The sequence below is a fragment of the Chaetomium globosum genome, genomic scaffold (genome assembly GCF_000143365.1).
Source record: "Chaetomium globosum CBS 148.51 scaffold_5 genomic scaffold, whole genome shotgun sequence".
Taxonomy (NCBI): Eukaryota; Fungi; Ascomycota; class Sordariomycetes; order Sordariales; family Chaetomiaceae; genus Chaetomium; species Chaetomium globosum.
The window spans coordinates 1,885,726-1,902,699 of NT_165980.1; the positions used below are offsets into that span (position 1 = coordinate 1,885,726).

The 16,974-nt window shown below is 53.8% G+C and overlaps 5 protein-coding genes and 1 non-coding gene across 6 annotated transcripts; 3 read left to right on the forward strand and 3 right to left on the reverse strand.

The window, feature by feature from the left end:
• Nucleotides 1-1,932: 1,932 nt before the first annotated feature.
• On the reverse strand, nt 1,933-4,308 carry CHGG_07428 (uncharacterized protein; the record flags this gene model as incomplete). Its single annotated transcript, XM_001225083.1, has 5 exons — nt 1,933-2,035; nt 2,165-2,177; nt 2,572-2,947; nt 3,007-3,962; nt 4,017-4,308. The coding sequence occupies 5 exons, from the start codon at nt 4,306-4,308 to the stop codon at nt 1,933-1,935; spliced, it is 1,740 nt and encodes a 579-aa protein (XP_001225084.1).
• Nucleotides 4,309-5,217: 909 nt separating this feature from the next.
• Nucleotides 5,218-6,561, forward strand: CHGG_07429 (uncharacterized protein; the record flags this gene model as incomplete). Its single annotated transcript, XM_001225084.1, has 5 exons — nt 5,218-5,384; nt 5,521-5,549; nt 5,630-5,756; nt 5,820-5,908; nt 5,972-6,561. 5 exons carry the CDS (start codon nt 5,218-5,220, stop codon nt 6,559-6,561), a joined length of 1,002 nt encoding a protein of 333 aa, XP_001225085.1.
• A 929-nt stretch (nt 6,562-7,490) lies between these two features.
• CHGG_07430 (uncharacterized protein) lies at nt 7,491-8,420 on the reverse strand (the record flags this gene model as incomplete). Its single annotated transcript, XM_001225085.1, has 3 exons — nt 7,491-7,647; nt 7,778-7,992; nt 8,070-8,420. The coding sequence occupies 3 exons, from the start codon at nt 8,418-8,420 to the stop codon at nt 7,491-7,493; spliced, it is 723 nt and encodes a 240-aa protein (XP_001225086.1).
• Nucleotides 8,421-9,292: 872 nt separating this feature from the next.
• CHGG_07431 (uncharacterized protein) lies at nt 9,293-10,875 on the forward strand (the record flags this gene model as incomplete). The annotated part of the gene is made up of 4 exons (XM_001225086.1): nt 9,293-9,300; nt 9,542-10,312; nt 10,369-10,397; nt 10,466-10,875. 4 exons carry the CDS (start codon nt 9,293-9,295, stop codon nt 10,873-10,875), a joined length of 1,218 nt encoding a protein of 405 aa, XP_001225087.1.
• Nucleotides 10,876-11,157: 282 nt separating this feature from the next.
• CHGG_11292 lies at nt 11,158-11,261 on the reverse strand. Its single transcript has one exon. It is a non-coding gene; the product is annotated as a tRNA-Met (tRNA).
• A 1,289-nt stretch (nt 11,262-12,550) lies between these two features.
• CHGG_07432 (uncharacterized protein) lies at nt 12,551-14,933 on the forward strand (the record flags this gene model as incomplete). Its single annotated transcript, XM_001225087.1, has 3 exons — nt 12,551-13,204; nt 13,269-13,526; nt 13,665-14,933. The coding sequence occupies 3 exons, from the start codon at nt 12,551-12,553 to the stop codon at nt 14,931-14,933; spliced, it is 2,181 nt and encodes a 726-aa protein (XP_001225088.1).
• Nucleotides 14,934-16,974: the final 2,041 nt, after the last annotated feature.

Below are 16,974 nucleotides of genomic sequence, written 5' to 3' on the forward strand. Positions count from 1 at the left end.
AAAATATAAAAAAAAAAAAAAAAAGAAAAAAAAAAGAAATAAAAAAAATAAAAAAAAAAAATATTAAAAAAAAAAAATAAATAGAACAGAACAACAAAAATACAACAATAATCGCAAGTATCCCAGGATTAAACAGTACAACATTGAATAAGCTGACAGTTGCAGGTCAGGTTGTTTACAAGCAGTAAATTCACAGAAATGGAGAAATACCGCGTGTCACTCTGCCCCGCAAGGCTCTGCGCAAAGAAAGGGCACATAAAATTGATGAGAAGCTGGAAGGCCTCCAGGCTCCAATGTTTTCCTGTCCGGACGCCTGAAGCCGGGCCTTTGGTGGGCGAACCAGCCACCATGCTCGCCGGGCGCCTTGTGAGTTGTGACATGACAGGGTCAAACGCGCGTCCGCCGCTGGATGGGGGACGCCAATTGAAGAATTACATTTTCCTCACTCGGCTTAGCCTTCCGATCAGTGGAATTAAGTGGAATCAAATGGAATCGAACAGATGAGCCGCTCTCAGGCTCTTCTGTTTGGGCTCTTTCTCAATTCTCACCGGGCACAACGTGATCTCGAAAATGGAAGGTTCCGACGAACAAGCACATCCAAAACCCAAGTTCCCCCGGTGCGTTTGTCCTCGAACCGGGTTGACGGTAATTCCTAGTCTCCTTAATGTCACGCGTGGCAAACTGGTCCCCCGGAAACAACCGAAGCGCCTAAATCTCCAGGCCCTACTGTCCCCCGGCGTGCAGTGAGATGCGGCAGTCGAAACAGGGCACCGGTGCCTCGTCCGTTCGAAACGCACTTATTGAACCATTCGTCCCTCTCATCGCAGCGAACCGGCATTTAATATCATGCGCAGCGGCATCCAACGTCTCCATCCAAAGCCCTAAGTCTCTTACTTCTTATGCCCATCCTCCTGCCCCCGCGGATCTTCTGCAACCTGTTCGGTTGCCTGACTGATCTTGTCTTCATCCACTGGAACAGATCAATGCAGGGCAGAAGCACAGCCTCACTAACGTCTCTAAACCACAGGTCTTGCAGCAATGCTGCAATACTCTTCAACCCGTCTACTCCCACGCCGGGGGAACATAATTATCGACAATCTTCATCACACCGACCCAACCGTTGAAGACAACAAAGCTATCTCCACTCCTTCCCACGCAAGAAACGGTCCCTGGACCGCCGGCGGTCAGAGAAAGGCCCTTTAGCTGACCAGGAAGAGAAAAGAAGAAGAGGTCAAGAGGGTTCACTTACCGGCGTTAGCTTCAGGGCTGCCGTTCCCTCTCCCGCCCCAAGTCTCTGCTAGCGGTGTTCTGCCGCCGTGCGCTGCAGTCGAAGCTGACATCGGGCTCATGTGGATGCCAACATAACGTCGGTGCCCGTGCTACTCGGCATCGCGCCCGCCGCCTTGTCAGTGCTGGGGCCCTCCGGTGTCGGCTCACTGACGACGCACCACGCAAGCGCGTGCAAACGATGCCGAAACACAGTCAATTCGACTTGGTGGGGAAGCTAAGTTGGCGGTTGTTCAATCCACCGTGGTCTCTAGGTTTCTATGGCAAGATGTTGAAATAAACTAGTTGCCAGTGCCAGCATCGAAGAGAGACCGGATGGATTGATTGAGCTCCGCACCGGCGCTGTCTTGCTTGAAGATGTCCATCCTCCCTCAGAACACATAGCAGCCCGTCCCTCCGACAGTCCTCATGGCCCTCCTCAAGTTAGAACAAACCGTGTGCTCTTACTTGAGCCAACTTACGACGCTGCAGGTCCAGCAAAGACAACTCCATGTGACGTTCTTAGCTAGAATGCACACGTGCTCGCTATCCGCCAGAACCGATTCGACGGAATTCGCGGCTGGGACCCGCTCCAGATATGCAAGTTACAACCACTCAGGAGCTGTCCGCACTAGATAGGCAGCTGAGCAAGTAGTAGGCAGCTTGCTACCTGCCGTCCGATCTAGTGCTGCGGGGTTCGGGGATGGGATGCTCATGATTCGTCATGGCCGTTTTCGAAGGACATCGGACCAGAGACTGACCCTCCGACCTAGGAAAGACTGGGTGGTTTTTTGTCATCGTTTACTCGGTACCTCCCTCTCCTTATTTCTCGTGTTGGGCATGGCGGATAAGCTGACCGGGGTGACGAAGCACCCTGGTCAATGGTTTCATTGCTTACCCTGGCAGGATCGCTGTATGGAGTAGTTATGCAAAACGGCACTAACTAGGATGTGGCCACTACGGCTAGGGGGCGAAAGCATAGGTGGCTATACTTGTTCTGTCCAGGTTGATGCTATTCAGGGGTGCAATATTGACCCTCATCGTGATCCCTCCTACGCTCAAGAATGATGAGAAAGCAACGGAGGCGAGGAAATCCATATTTCATGCACATTTTGAACTATCCAGTCATGACAGATGATGCTTATCCCCGCCAACGCCTCCCAAGTTATGCATGCTCGTGTCGTGTCACCAAACGCCAAGTTGCCCGTGAAACAGCCAGCCCAAAAGCATTTTCCTGACCAGCTTCGACGCCGCCTGCCGTCACCATCTATTCCTCTGGCCCCGGCCTCCCATTGAGCCACTTACTCATATAAGGACCATCCAACCAGTACCCCAACTTGGCATAATAGCTCCGGACGCCCACCCCCGAGATAACACTAATCTTCTCACTCCCATGCTCCTCCCGCGCGATCCGCTCCGCCTCCTCCATCAACAACGTCCCAAAGCCCTGGTGCTGGAACTTCCGCGGGTCGCGCGCATGCACGGGCACCGCCATGCCATAGACGTGCAGCTCCCGCACCAGGCTGGTCGGCTGCCCGACCAGTTCCTCCCGGAACGTGTACTTCTCGCTGCACTTGCGCAGCCGCAGCAGCGCAACCAGGATATCCTGCTTGGGGTCCTCGTAGGCGAGGAAGGTCTCCCAGCCGCCGTTGGCCGTGTAGTCCCTGCGGACGAGCTCGATCTGGGTTGGGGCGGATCTTGTGTTTCACCTCGTTGACGCCGACCTCCGCGCGTGCGCACGTCGCGGCAGGTCGTGCCGAAGTCCATCATGCGCGCCAGCGCCAGCTCTCGCAGGTTGCCGTTCTCCACGCCCGACGAGACGAGAGGCATGGGGATGTCGCGCTGGACTCGGTAGATGCGCGTCCAGGGCGGCACGAGCGCGAGGATGCGCGCCACCAGGTCGATGAGCCCGTTGGGCGTGTAGTTCTGGTACCGGCCTGTGCGCCAGAGCTCGTAGAGCCCCGTACCGCGGATCACTAGCGTCGGGTAGATCTTGAGGCCGTCCGTGCGGAAGGCGGGGGACTCGAAGTACTCTTTGAACTGATCCAGGTCGCGCTCCATGCCGACGTTGGGAAGATCGGGCATCATGTGGCTGACGACCTTGAAGCCGGCGTCCTTGGAGAGGCAGAAAGTCTCGGCCACGGCTGCTACGGTGTGGCCACGGTTGGTGTCGCGGGCGACGTCTTCATACAACGACTGAACACCCACTTCAAGGCGGGTGCAGCCATACCGGAGCATACTGGAGAGGTGTGGTTGCAGGCAGTAATCCGGCCGCGTCTCGATGGTGATGCCCACGCACTTGATGCTGCTCTGCTCGCCAGCCCGGACGGCCTCGTCCACGTTCAGGGTCCCGTATCCGCTGAGCGCGTTGTGAAGCTGCGATATGAACTCGTCCCTGTATGATTCCGGCAATGACATAAACGTACCGCCCATGATGATAAATTCCACTTTATCGACCGAGTGGCCGAGAGCCTTGAGCTGGTCGACTCGCCCGCGAGCCTGTTCGAACGGGTCATAGCGAGCGCGAATGGCTCTCATAGATGTTGGTTCATAGCCTGTGTATGACTGTGTGCTATATTCGAAGTCTGAGTCCGGTCCGCCGGGGCAATAGACGCAAATGTTTCCTGTATAGGCGATGTGAGGGCAACGGTGTGGCTTGCACATCACAGCCACCACAGCGATGCCGGAAGATGTGCCTAGAGGATGTCAGTGGTCGGGAGTTTCTTATCCTCGAGGACGGGACAACTCACGGATTGGCTTCGCGATGAGCCTTGGGAGAATGTACTTCTTGTAATGCTCGGGTACCGCCGCGATAATGGCAGTAAGAGGCGGTACATTGTTGATCTTGTGCTTTTTGGCTAGTTTGGATCGGAGGGTATTGAGATTGATGTCTTTTCGAGGCCGGCTCGGATCCCTGGCCGCTTCGTGGTCTTCGATTAGTGCGCTAGCAATATCCGCACAGCATCGGAGGAAGCGCTCGTTTTCCGACGGCAGGTTTGCGTCCTTCTTTCGAATTGTCGCCGTTACCGTCGTCGTCGCCATCGCGGCTGCAGGCGGGCTGGCGGGTCCTATGGAATGCCTTGTGCGGGTTGTTTTTAATTCGCTAATCGAAGGGCGCCGGTGCTTTTGGCCGTGTCGCTTCCCGGGGGCGTCTTGCTGCGCGATGGTTTGCTGTGCTTTGCTGTGTGACGATTCAACGACTCAAGATCTGTCTGGTAATTTTGGAGGGGTAAAATCGTTGTAACGTGAAATTGTAATACCATGGCAGTTACCTGGGAGCTCGGCTTAAGGCACGGCTGCTGGCCGGGTATCCACAAAAAGTAATCTGCACAGTTTGCCACTTACATACAGCACGTGGGGTCAGACCCCGGAAGCTCCCGATCTTGTGCCGCTAGCCAAAGCCGGCGGCAAAGCGGTTGACAAAAAAAGCCCTACCGCAAAACATCCTCACCACCATCAACCACCACCAAAGAGGGCAGTTTGTGCCGGTCTTTTCTCGCAAAGTTTTCAAAAACGAGTCTATTCGCTTCCTTGACATCTTTCCTCTAATTCCAACGCATTCTTTAAGCGGATGGGCGTTGTTGAATTGCAGTGATATGGTGGTGTTTGGTGGTGAGACAGTTTTGCGGTCTGGCTTAATTTGTCGCCCACTTTGGGCGGGTTTCATCGGAAAAATACTACCGCCGCAATTGCCGAGACTTCACGCCTGGACCAATGACCGCAGCCTGGCCCTTGCTTGTCAGATGGAGAGGAGCCCTGTTGGTTGGAGCTGGCGACAATTTTGGCCAAGGTCGCGGTTTAGAGTGAAATGACGAAGGCCGTTGCATCCCGTTAGTTAAACGACACCCTCAACGAAGCCATCACCATCCTGCATTAGGCCGCCCTCTCCGCTCACCTTGCCCCGACGACATCCTTCCGATTTCTCCCTTGCTCCCTTCAAAACACAGCACAATGCAGGCGTTCTCGAGGCAATCGCGGCCCGCGGGCGCTCTCCTGCGACAGCTTGCCCAGAGGAACTACAGCTCCTCCGCCTCCCCCTATGCTGCGACCATTCAGAACCTTCGCATTAACGGCGACACCAAGGTCCTCTACCAGGGTTTTACCGGCAAGCAGGGAACGTAAGTACCCAATATTTATCCGCTTCTTTCACACTACTACCTCGCTGTGCGACTTATCGCGGCTCGTGGTTTACCATTCGGCGCAAAATTAGGGGTTGTATAAAAGACTCAAGACTAACGGCGAGTGTTTTTACAGATTTCACGCGCAACAGGCGATCGATTATGGTAATTTTACCTAGAACCGAACGAGGGCTATCCAGACAACGCCGGGGCGAACATGGATCTAATACGAGCGATTTGTTCAGGCACCAAGGTTGTTGGCGGGACCAACCCCAAGAAGGCCGGCCAAACCCATCTCGGCCTCCCCGTCTTCGCCAACGTCAGCGACGCCGTGAAGGAGACGGGCGCGAACGCGACAGCCATCTTCGTGCCGTAAGGAGACCCTTATAACGACTCACCCGAGGCAAGCCGCGCTAACAAGCTGCGGATCAACAGGCCCCCACTTGCGGCTGCTGGTATCGAGGAGGCTATCGCCGCTGAGGTCCCGCTCGTTGTGTGCATTACGGAGGGCATTCCCCAACATGGTCAGTCGCGAGCAGGAGAATGAACCGGCGCAGCTGTGGACAAGAGTTTTGACCTGGTTTTAGACATGGTGCGCATCACCTCGATGCTCAAGTCGCAGAGCAAGACCCGCCTTGTGGGACCCAACTGCCCTGGTATCATCGCCCCCGGCCAGTGCAAGATCGGCATCATGCCCGGCTTCATCCACAAGCGCGGCCGCATCGGCATCGTCAGCCGCTCCGGCACCCTGACTTACGAGGCCGTCAACCAGACGACCCACGCCGGCCTGGGCCAGTCGCTCGTCGTCGGCATCGGCGGCGACCCCTTCAGCGGCACCAACTTCATCGACTGCCTCAAGGTCTTCCTCGAGGACCCGGAGACGGACGGCATCATCATGATCGGCGAGATCGGCGGTTCCGCCGAGGAGGACGCCGCCGACTTCATCCGCGAGAACAACACGGCCAACGGCGGCAAGCCCGTCGTGTCCTTCATCGCCGGTATCTCGGCGCCCCCCGGCCGCCGCATGGGCCACGCCGGCGCCATCGTCTCCGGTGGCAAGGGCGGTGCCGACTCCAAGATCAAGGCCCTCGAGGCCGCCGGCGTCATCGTCGAGCGGTCGCCCGCCGGTCTGGGCAAGGCCCTCCGCGACGAGTTTGTCAGGCGCGATCTGCTCTAGACGCGAGCACTGTAGTATCATGGTAATGCTATCCCGGTGCTGGCCTTGTACATGTTGGTCCTTTCCCTCTTTTTTTGCCGCTGCGAGTGAATGCGGAAGTGACTAGAGATTAGGCGGCGGTTGTGAGAGTAAGGAGACTACGCTCTGGGAGCGGCGAACCTAAGGCATTAGCAGACTTATAGACTAGGGGGGACTTGGGTGGTTTGGGCATAATACGTTTTGTGCATTATGGAGCCTCTTGCTGTTTTATTCTTGCAGTTCACCAACGTTCTTCACGGCCCATGTGTGTGTTGGTGCATGCGAAATAGTTGTCCTCGTCGATGATGCGTCCGAAAAACATGGGTGCATGATTACCCGGATACCCTCCCCGATGGGGGGGGGGGGGGGGGGCAGTCAAGCAAAAAGTGGTTATTTTGCGGGTTCAGCTGAGCATGTTTGCATGCAAAAGGCTCGATGTCAGCCCCCGTTATGGCGCAACCGACACAGAGCAGGGAATGGGTTTGCTGTGCTGAAGAGGGAGCGTCGTCCCTACTCAAAATAAGAACCACGTTCAACGCCCTTTAAAAGGACTGATCTGACGCCGTTCACTGGGCAGTTTCAGCCTTTCTCTTCCCTGGGCTATGTGGGGGTTGAGAAACATGTGGGAAGCAATGTGTCCCATTTTGCATTTCGTCTAAATACTAAAAGAGAAAACAATCACAAAGTCCCATAAAGTTGTCCGCCGATGCGCCATCCATAAACTCCTTTCCTTATGCGTGTAGGGGACAAGATAGGATTCGGGCTCTTGCCCGCCGGCGACGCCTTAACACCGCTTCGTCTCCCCCCCCCCCGCCCCTTACCCGCCGCAACCGTGTGAACTGGCGCTTTGGAGTGTAGCTAGATACGCCGCGCTCAATCCACTGATTATATGGGACGTCGGTTTGGCTATACTACTGCTCGCCGAGGAGCCGCGCGGTGATGTCGCCCATGTACGCTTCCTCCAGTTCGTAGTCCTCGCCCCCGTTGCGGTCGATACCCACAAAGATGAACGCATCGACTACGGCATCAACCTCGAAGCCCATGTTGACAAAACCGATCCACCAAGTCCTTATTATAACCTTTGTATCTGCAAGAAAGACGAGAATGGTCATCCGTCGTCAGCATGATCCTTGCCCCATGGCTGCTAATGATGTCCTCAACCCCGGGGAGACCTCGCCATATCTAAAGAACAACATACCGCGACGGATCGTCCTTGACAACGGGTGTGGCTGACTTTTCATAGTTGTGCGTCAGCGTTTCCCTCCGTGGGGCACCGGCATGCTTCACCGCCCAGTCGTGAGCTTTGGCGGCAAACTCGTTCGGTTGCTCCATCATCATCTTTGCGACTTCGGCGTCTTGCGGGTCCTTGGGGTTCGGCGATTCGAGGAGCATGCGCAGCGAGATCAGCGCCATCTTGATGGTTCCGACAGGGGACCACCCCGAGCCGAGTGTGTCAAGGCAAATCGCTCCCTAAAACGCTGCGAGTTAACCTCTGTAGTCTTGCCCTTGATGCCCGAGCCCCGTCTGCCTTGCCCCGCTCTTCGTTTGCTTCCTGCCTTCCCTGCGACGCTCGGACCTACCGTCACACTGCTGACGTTTGGGTGCCAGATCTTGGTGTCGAATTTCATGATGGGCGACTTGAAGGGGTACATGTCGGGGACGACAATATCGATTTGGTAGGTGCCTCCGGCATATGGCGTGTCGGGTGGCCCTGGAAAAGTTCCCTTGAGGTGCGTCAAGTTGGAGGGGTCAACGGGGTTTGCCAGGACCCCCGAGTTATCCTTGTCATTGTGAATGTCGGCTAGTTCCTTCGCAATACGTCGCTCGCGGGTAGTGGCCATGACGGTCGACGATGTCCAAGGACCAGAGTCGGAGCGCTGATGGTTGTGGTTCGGCTACACGTGGTTGAGGCTGCGGTTTCGCGGCAGAAGACGATAGAGTGGGTGTGGGGGAGATCGCAAGGGGGCGAGTACTTAGGTACTTCTTGGAGGGGTAGCGCTGAAATGTGGTTCCGTTTTCGCCAAATTTAGGACAGCGTTAGAAGCTCGTTGGACCTTATCTATCATTGATGGGAATGAAGGTGGTTTGGTAGAAATAGTATCGCCACGAAAATCGGAACAGCCTTGTCAGGCGTTTTAAGGCTTTCTCGAACGGTCTTTCCCACTAACAAACACCCCGTCATTGCGGGTCGCTGGCAGAATTCAGCTGGCGAAGGGCAGGGCGGTTCTCAGCGAGGTCTCCTCGAATGGAAACACACACCCTTGGTATTCTGCACAGGTAATTCTACAGGCCTACGACTGCATCGCTGATAACAACCAGTGCGCAACTTAGAAGGGCTCTCTCGCCCGGGTGGAAAACACAAATTGCATCCCCATCGTGCCATGTGCCATTCACGGATTACACCAAGCTGATGGTGGGCTGGAATGGACCATTTGATGTCATTGGCGGTGGAACACACCTTTGGACCCACTCCCTGGTTGGCGCGTTCCTCTGCCGCCTGGCGGCTCCCAACAAAGCTCGCCTCAAGCTCGCACCGACCATCGACATCACAACACCAACCAACACCTCAACTCACCGCCGGATCACTCATCGTCCGCATCACCTCATTACGCACTGGAAACCTTCAGCAACGCACCTTGTGTGTCAATAAATCCCGTAGCACCAAAGCCGATCGTTTGCTCTGTCGCTTCGACCGAGGTCGCACACCAGCACCATGGTACAGTTAGCTCAGTCGAGCATGGCCGCTAAATGGGCTCTGACGGTTTTCTAGGGTCAAAATCAATCCGGAATGGGCGGTATGGGTGGTGGCGGGAAGGATGCGCGAGATGACAAGGACAAGAAGGTTCGGGTTCCTGGGGATCACTGCGGTCATCTACATCGCCGCCCAAGGCGTCGCCAAGCACATTGCTAACCAGCCTTGCCACGAATAGAAGGAGAAGCCCAAGTATGAACCACCCCCGAGGCCTACCGCGCGCATCGGCCGCAAGAAGAAGAGGGCCGGTGGCACTAGCGCTGCCGCAAAGATGCCTCCCGTCTTCCCCACGAGTCGATGCAAGCTCCGACTGCTGCGCATGCAGCGCATCCACGATCACCTGCTATTGGAAGAGGAATTTGTCGAGAACCAAGAGCGCCTTCGGAAGGCAAAGGCTGTCAAGGACAACTCGGCGCCCACTTCGGAACTAGAATCCACAGACCGGGTCGCCGACGAACGCAGCCGTGTTGACGACATGCGGGGCAGCCCCATGGGGGTTGGCACGCTCGAGGAGATGATCGATGACGACCACGCCATTGTTTCTAGCACAACTGGGCCGGAGTATTACGTCAGTATCATGAGCTTCGTCGACAAGGATCTGCTGGAACCTGGCGCTAGCGTACTGCTGCACCACAAAACCGTCAGCATTGTCGGCGTCCTCACAGACGATACAGACCCGCTTGTGAGCGTCATGAAGCTAGACAAGGCGCCCACGGAGTCGTATGCGGATATCGGTGGCTTGGAGCAACAGATCCAAGAGGTGCGAGAGTCGGTCGAGCTGCCCCTGTTGCATCCCGAGCTATACGAGGAGATGGGCATCAAGCCACCCAAGGGTGTCATTCTCTACGGCGCACCTGGTACAGGAAAGACACTTCTGGCCAAGGCTGTGGCCAATCAGACCTCTGCCACGTTCTTGCGCATTGTCGGGAGCGAATTGATCCAAAAGTACCTCGGTGATGGTCCCCGGTTGGTCCGGCAATTGTTCCAGGTAAGCCTCACCGGAATAACCACTTCGAGATTCTGCTAATATACTCTAGGTTGCCGCTGAGAACGCCCCCTCGATTGTGTTCATCGACGAAATCGACGCCATTGGCACGAAACGTTACGATTCTACCTCGGGTGGCGAGCGCGAAGTGCAGCGGACTATGCTGGAACTACTTAACCAGCTCGACGGCTTCGACGACCGCGGTGACGTGAAGGTTATCATGGCCACCAACAAAATTGAGACGCTTGATCCGGCCCTCATCCGACCGGGCCGTATCGACCGCAAGATCCTGTTCGAGAATCCCGACCAAAACACGAAGCGCAAGATCTTCACGCTGCACACGAGCAAGATGTCTCTTAACGAGGACGTCGACCTGGAGGAGTTTATCGCCCAGAAAGATGATCTTTCGGGCGCTGACATCAAGGCCATCTGCTCCGAGGCCGGTCTCATGGCTCTCCGGGAGCGCCGCATGCGGGTGCAGATGGCAGACTTCCGCGCCGCTCGCGAGAGGGTGCTACGTACGAAGCAGGAGGGTGAACCGGAGGGCTTGTATCTGTAATTTCCGCGTATGAGAAGTTGGGCACTTAGCGGAGGGCTACCCAAATACAAATTGGACAAGCGATGCTGGTGCATAACATTTGTGTTTTCCAGCTCCTGGAACGGTGGGGCTGTGACCGTCGCAAAGTGACGAAGTAATAATGTAACCAACAACCCGCGCCCCACGACCCTTCGCCCCCTTCGACCCTTCGCCCCCTTCATCTCCCCTTTCGTCCCCGACGCAAGATAAAAGTTCTCTGCCAGTTAGAGATGTTGCAAAAAAGTCATTTGAAGCAAAAGGAAGTGGGAACTGTGAGGCTCGAACTCACGACCTCAGGATATTTTCGATTTGACACCGAATCATACACAAGTATGAGACCTGCGCTCTTCCAACTGAGCCAAGCTCCCGTTGTGATTCGTTGTTGCAATGGATCCGAATTTTCTCCTCATATCAGCAAGCTCGTGCACTCCACCGTCGCGCCCAGTCGTCCCGGCAACGACAATGTTTAGAGCACACCCCTGTAGGGGGCAAGGTGATACGGGACACTGCATCGATTGCAAATAGTAGAAAAAAGGTCGAAGAAAGAGTTATCTTTTTTAAAGGTGCAAGGCGCCTCACAGACTATTTGCAGAGGACCAAAGTGGGGCGGCGGCCTGGCACGGACTATCTCTTAAGTAACTTCATCACACAATGGGGATTCTTGCATCACAAGGGTAAGATAATATCAATGTCTTTTACAAAGCATAGAAGTATAACTAACTATAACTAACTAGCACAATTGACTTTCAAAGGGTTATTAGAATAGTTGAGTTATGGACTTATAATGTACGCTTTTAAAAGTAGTCCCATTATCTGCAGTGTGGCTGTTGTTCGATATAAGCTCACACTAACAGGCAAGCTAGGAGACAAGCCTCAAGTAACTTTCTTCAAACTTACATTTATTTCGGAGATAGATAGAAAGAGAGTTACCATGTCCTAAAGAAACCTTAGCTTTTAGTAACTTGGACTGATAATGATTTCAAGTCTCTGTAAACTTAACTTGGGTTGGCACGAAACATGATTTTTATTTGCTTAAAACCAAGTAACTAACTAACTATGGTGCCCGGAATCTGAAACCTCTGAACATGAGGTCAGCCAGCTTGGAAAAACTAGAAGCTGACCTGTAACGTGTGCGTGCTACGTGTAGCGCCGACTGGTGCGTCATGTGATTACGAGGAAAGGATTTAAACTACGAGCGACTCATAAGAAGATGGTTGGGGTGAAAATATAGGAAAGTGTCAATGGCGACATTGAAGGGGCAATGCTGATCCCCAAGTTGCAAGTGATACCGCCTAGAATGAAGCAGAAGATCATCTTCACACGGAGGGCCGAAAACTAAGTACAGGGTCCGGAGCAATTACACGGAAATACACATTGCAGTTGAATTGCAGCTGCAACGCCCCACATAAATCAATGCAACTGAAGGCTTCCAAAACCCCTGCAATTCAACCTGGCCCTCTGCAACGTGGATCCATTATTGCAGACATTGCAGAATAGTGGGTCCTTCTTAGCAGGTGATAGTGATTAATAGTAATTTGTATGGTGAACACTAACATGAAGCGGTCAGGGCATCGGCAGAACTCCCACCGCCCTAATCCCAGTCAATTCGCAGCTCAAGCTCTGACGAGCTCGGCATTCTGGCCTACCTGCCACCATAATGGCTACAGAAGCATCTGCTGCCGTCGCCGCGGTTCCTACACGTACTGAAGAAGACCTGGCCTTTCTCTTCAAGCGATTTCCCGGCTACCTATTCACTGAACGCAAGGGGCCAGCGTGGTCGTGGGTATGGAAATTCGGGTATGATATTTCACGCGACGGCAAAGACCGTGTATGGGTATGCCTTCGATGTATCCAACAACGCAACCGGAAGCCAGCCGCCTATAACCCACGAAATCTTGTGAACGTCGAGATTCATCTCTTTAACTCTCACCAGCTTAGCGATCCTACCGGTAAGCGACCGCCGCCTTCTGCCGTCAAGCCCCAACGCGAGAGCAGCAATTCGAGATCCATCGCCACCTTCTTCAATCTCAATGCGAATAACGCCGAGGATCAGAGGATGGCCAACCACTTGATCAGCGCGTTCGATAGAGCTGAGTTTAAACGAAGGATTGTAGGATGGCTCATCAGCGCCAATATTCCTTTCCGCACAGCTGAACACCCTTATCTTCGCGATGTCTTCTCCTACCTCAACCCCTCTGTCGACATTCAAATCGCCAACCTCTCCGAGAAGACTGTTCACGCCCTCGCTGTACGAGAGGTTGAGCGGCATAAGGATGCGGTGGTTAAGACGCTCCAGGAGAGCCCCGGGCTGGTTCATCTAGTCTTCGATGGATGGACTTCACGCAACCGCCTCTCTCTCTACGGCGTGAGCGCAGTCTTCCGAGACGAAGAGGGCACGCACGCCTCACAAGATTGTGCTCGGTCTGCCAGAGATGAGTGACCGGCATACGGGTGAGAACATCGCGGAGGCCATCCTCGATGTTATTAGAAACTATGGTATTGAAAAGAAGATTGGCTACTTCACTGTCGACAACGCTACAAATAACGACGCCGCGTTGAAAATAATCGGTGAGAAGCTCGGCTTCCAGTGGAAAGAGAGGAGAGTTCGATGCTTCGGCCACATCATCAACCTAGTAGTTAGAGCACTACTCTTTGGTGTAGAATGTGATGCCTTTGAGCGAGAAGTCTCTACTAGCCTACTCACTACTCAACATGAGCATGAGCAATGGAGGAGGAAAGGCCCCATTGGTAAGCTTCATAACTTCTGTCAGGTATGTGCATCTCGCCTTGTCAACCTACCTATCACTGACCGTGAGAAGGAGGTCAACAGGTCAGACCTCTGGACCAAGAAGCTCATCTCGGCGCAAGAGCAACGGATCCGAGAAGCCTCCGAAGGTGAGAAGATCAAGAAACACACGCCGGTCGGAGTGGTGACAGACAACGCTACGCGGTGGCTCTCTCAGTACTTCATGATGGAACGCGCTCTTCAACTCCAGCCTTTCTACGAGACCTTCCTCTTTGAGGCGAAGCTTCACGTTGACTCGCAGTTCCGGACGACAGCAGGCACTCTAAAGAAAGGCGCGAAGGAGCCGCTCTTCTTAAATGAGGAGAACAAGTTGACCGCGAACGACTGGGAGGTCATCTCTGTGTTGAAAGAGATCCTTCTCGACTTTGAGCTCGTTGTGAAAGCTCTTCAGGGCGACGGTCAACCTCGTGAGAAGAAGCGCAGCTCCTGCGATGAGCCGATCAGTCTAGTACAGGGAGCAAGCTGGGATCTTCTCGATGGGTACGAGTTCCTCCTTGAGTCTCTCGAGAGAGCGAAGGCGAGAGTTGAAGACCTCGTTGACGGCGAACACGTCGCTATTAACGTCAACAACGCATGGATGAAGCTCGACAAATACTACGAGAAGATCGGCCAGTCTCCTCTCATCTACGCTGCCACCGCATTGCACCCTCGGCACCGATGGGGTAGGTTCGAGGCGTGGCGTGAGCATCACGCTGACTGGATCGAGCCAGCGAAGTTACAAGTCCGAGAACTCTGGAGGCAACAATACCGAGACCTACCAGTCGAGCAGAAAGAGGCTTCAGAACCACCCACGAAAATCCCCCGCCTCTCGAGCAACAGGTTCGCAATCTTCAGAACCCAGGAGCGAACTCCAACAAACTCAGCACCCACCTCTCCTTCACCCTTTCCATCGCCAGCGCTGGTCGAACTTGACGAGTTTGAGCGTTGGCAACTAGATAATAGCGACTTTGATCGGTACGAGGAGGATCCCCGTGCCTACTGGCACAAGAGAAGGAACACCTACCCACGGCTTGCGCGCATGGCGTTGGATCTACACACGGTGCTTCCTATGAGCGCCGAAGTTGAGCGCTTGTTCAGCGTTACTGGCCATATGGTTACTCCTTTACGCAACCGGCTACAGGCGAACACAATATCTCTCTGTCAGATCCTCCGCAGCTGGTACGATGCCGGCGTGATTGATGATCTCGATCCAATACTGTCATGGAAGACACACGGACACATGGAAGATGATTGATGATAGCTAGGGTTAGGGATTTGTATGGAAATTTGGACCCACTTCTCCCATTTTGGGTTAGGTTATTGCCCCACAACGGGGCCCACAGTTCGGCCCCACCAATTTCAACATGTTGCATCCATTTCAACGAGTGCCTTCCGTGGATCAATTCAATGTGGCTTCGCTTACGTAAGGTGCAATTACACTGCAACGGGCTGGTGACATTGATGGGAGTGTAATTGATCCGGACCCTGACTAAGTACAGCGGGGATGCCTTGGGAATCTTTAGAAAACCATCTCAGAAGCTTATTATGGATGCAATACTGCAGTGTCAACCCGGCTCAATGGATGCCGCCCATTTTTGGAAATGCATACCACGATGTACCGAGCGTCGTAGAGTTTATACAAGCACATTTATTTTACCGTAACTACCTAGGGAAGATATTACACCGCCAGCAAACATCAAGCTTTTTTACCGCAACTCTTTGGCTAATCCTGTGGAAGGCGTCTAAATATGGCCGAGGAGGTGAGAATAGAGAATTAGAGATTGGATATGAGGTTTGAGTGCTCCGATTGTGGTAATGGGATATACCACCTGTTTCATCACTGTTTGGACAGTTCTCAAATTTCGAGGGCCTCACGACGGTCGTCGCGCCGTCTTCTAAATGGCTATCATTTAAAGAAAATATCCTAGTACGTTTTCTTCATGTGATGATCTGGAACGTTGAACCCGTGTCACAACAGTGCAACGAGATATAGAATGATACACTTTCAAGCAAAAAGTCAGGCCTTTCGTATACATTTACGGTGGCTTATATTCATGCGCAGCTGATCGGTCGGGCGATGGTCTTCCAAGTTAGGGAGAGCGTTCCGAACCTTGTTGAGAAAGATGGCAATGGGTCATAACGACGGAGAGAGATAATCACGGCAAGCCCCTAACCACCAGTTAGACTCTGACGAGCGATTGGGGCGGATGAGATCCTGCGCCCAGCAAGCAGTTCACCCCAAGCCCGGCCCGACCCTTTCGGTGAAGGTCATGAGCCTGAGAGTCTAAGAGCTTAGAAATGGAGCCTAGCAACTGGTGGTCGAGGTTATTTTGACTAGCACCTAGAATGAATGGGAATGTGGTACTTTCTCTTCGACGTTTTCGAATTGCTGGAACCGGGGGGGAGGAGGGAAGGATACTGAGCCCGATGCCCGCCGCTTGAGAGCCTGTTGGTATCGTTTTGTTCGTAACCAACCTCAAGCCACCGGTCTAGGGGAGCATGGAAAGGCATGAGTGTATAAATGATATTTCCTGTGATAAGATCACACGCTCAGGCGCTCAGGCAGCTCCCTATTTTGAGATTGAGTCTTTGACTCCGGAAAGAAGCAATAGAAGAGCTGTGATACACCAATTAGATAGCCAGTTTCTCATTTAAGAGAACATACGCCAAGGCACAGAACATCAAATCACCATGATGGAAACCTTCCAGTCCAGACTTCACAGCAGGGTAAGACTGCGGAGACAATGCCGTGGCATCAGAGCTTGGGGAAACCGTAGGGGCATTACCGAGGCGTGAGCACAAGAACCTTCCAAGTTGATAAGGTGAAGAATGCTGAAGCGGCATCGGGGCTGCTGAGGCTGTTTCCAGAGTGGCCGAGACATGCTCTGTTAGGTTAAGGCTTCCAGTTTTGGGAGAACACTTCTTTTTCCTAGCACGACTTACACCCTCCAAGGGCGGTATGTCACCGTACCCACCACCACCTCTGTAGGTCCCAGCTCCGTCTCGATGATCCCGGAACCACACCAAGAGACATCGCGTCCTTTACCTGGATATGCGCCACCTGTCTTCTAAGCAGCTCAAAAGGTCCCCGAGATCTGGCCACAAAAATTGTCAAGACATTGCCAAATGGTTTCACCAGCCCACCCAGGGCTCGTCCCTTTGCATTCACAACTAACTGGCGCTGGTACAGATTATGGTCATTTATTCAGCATGAGCGGGGCACTGGCCGAGGCGTTCGGCGGTCATATCGAGAGGCCTGACTTAACAGCGCCTCTGCCCCACAACATCACGAAGCC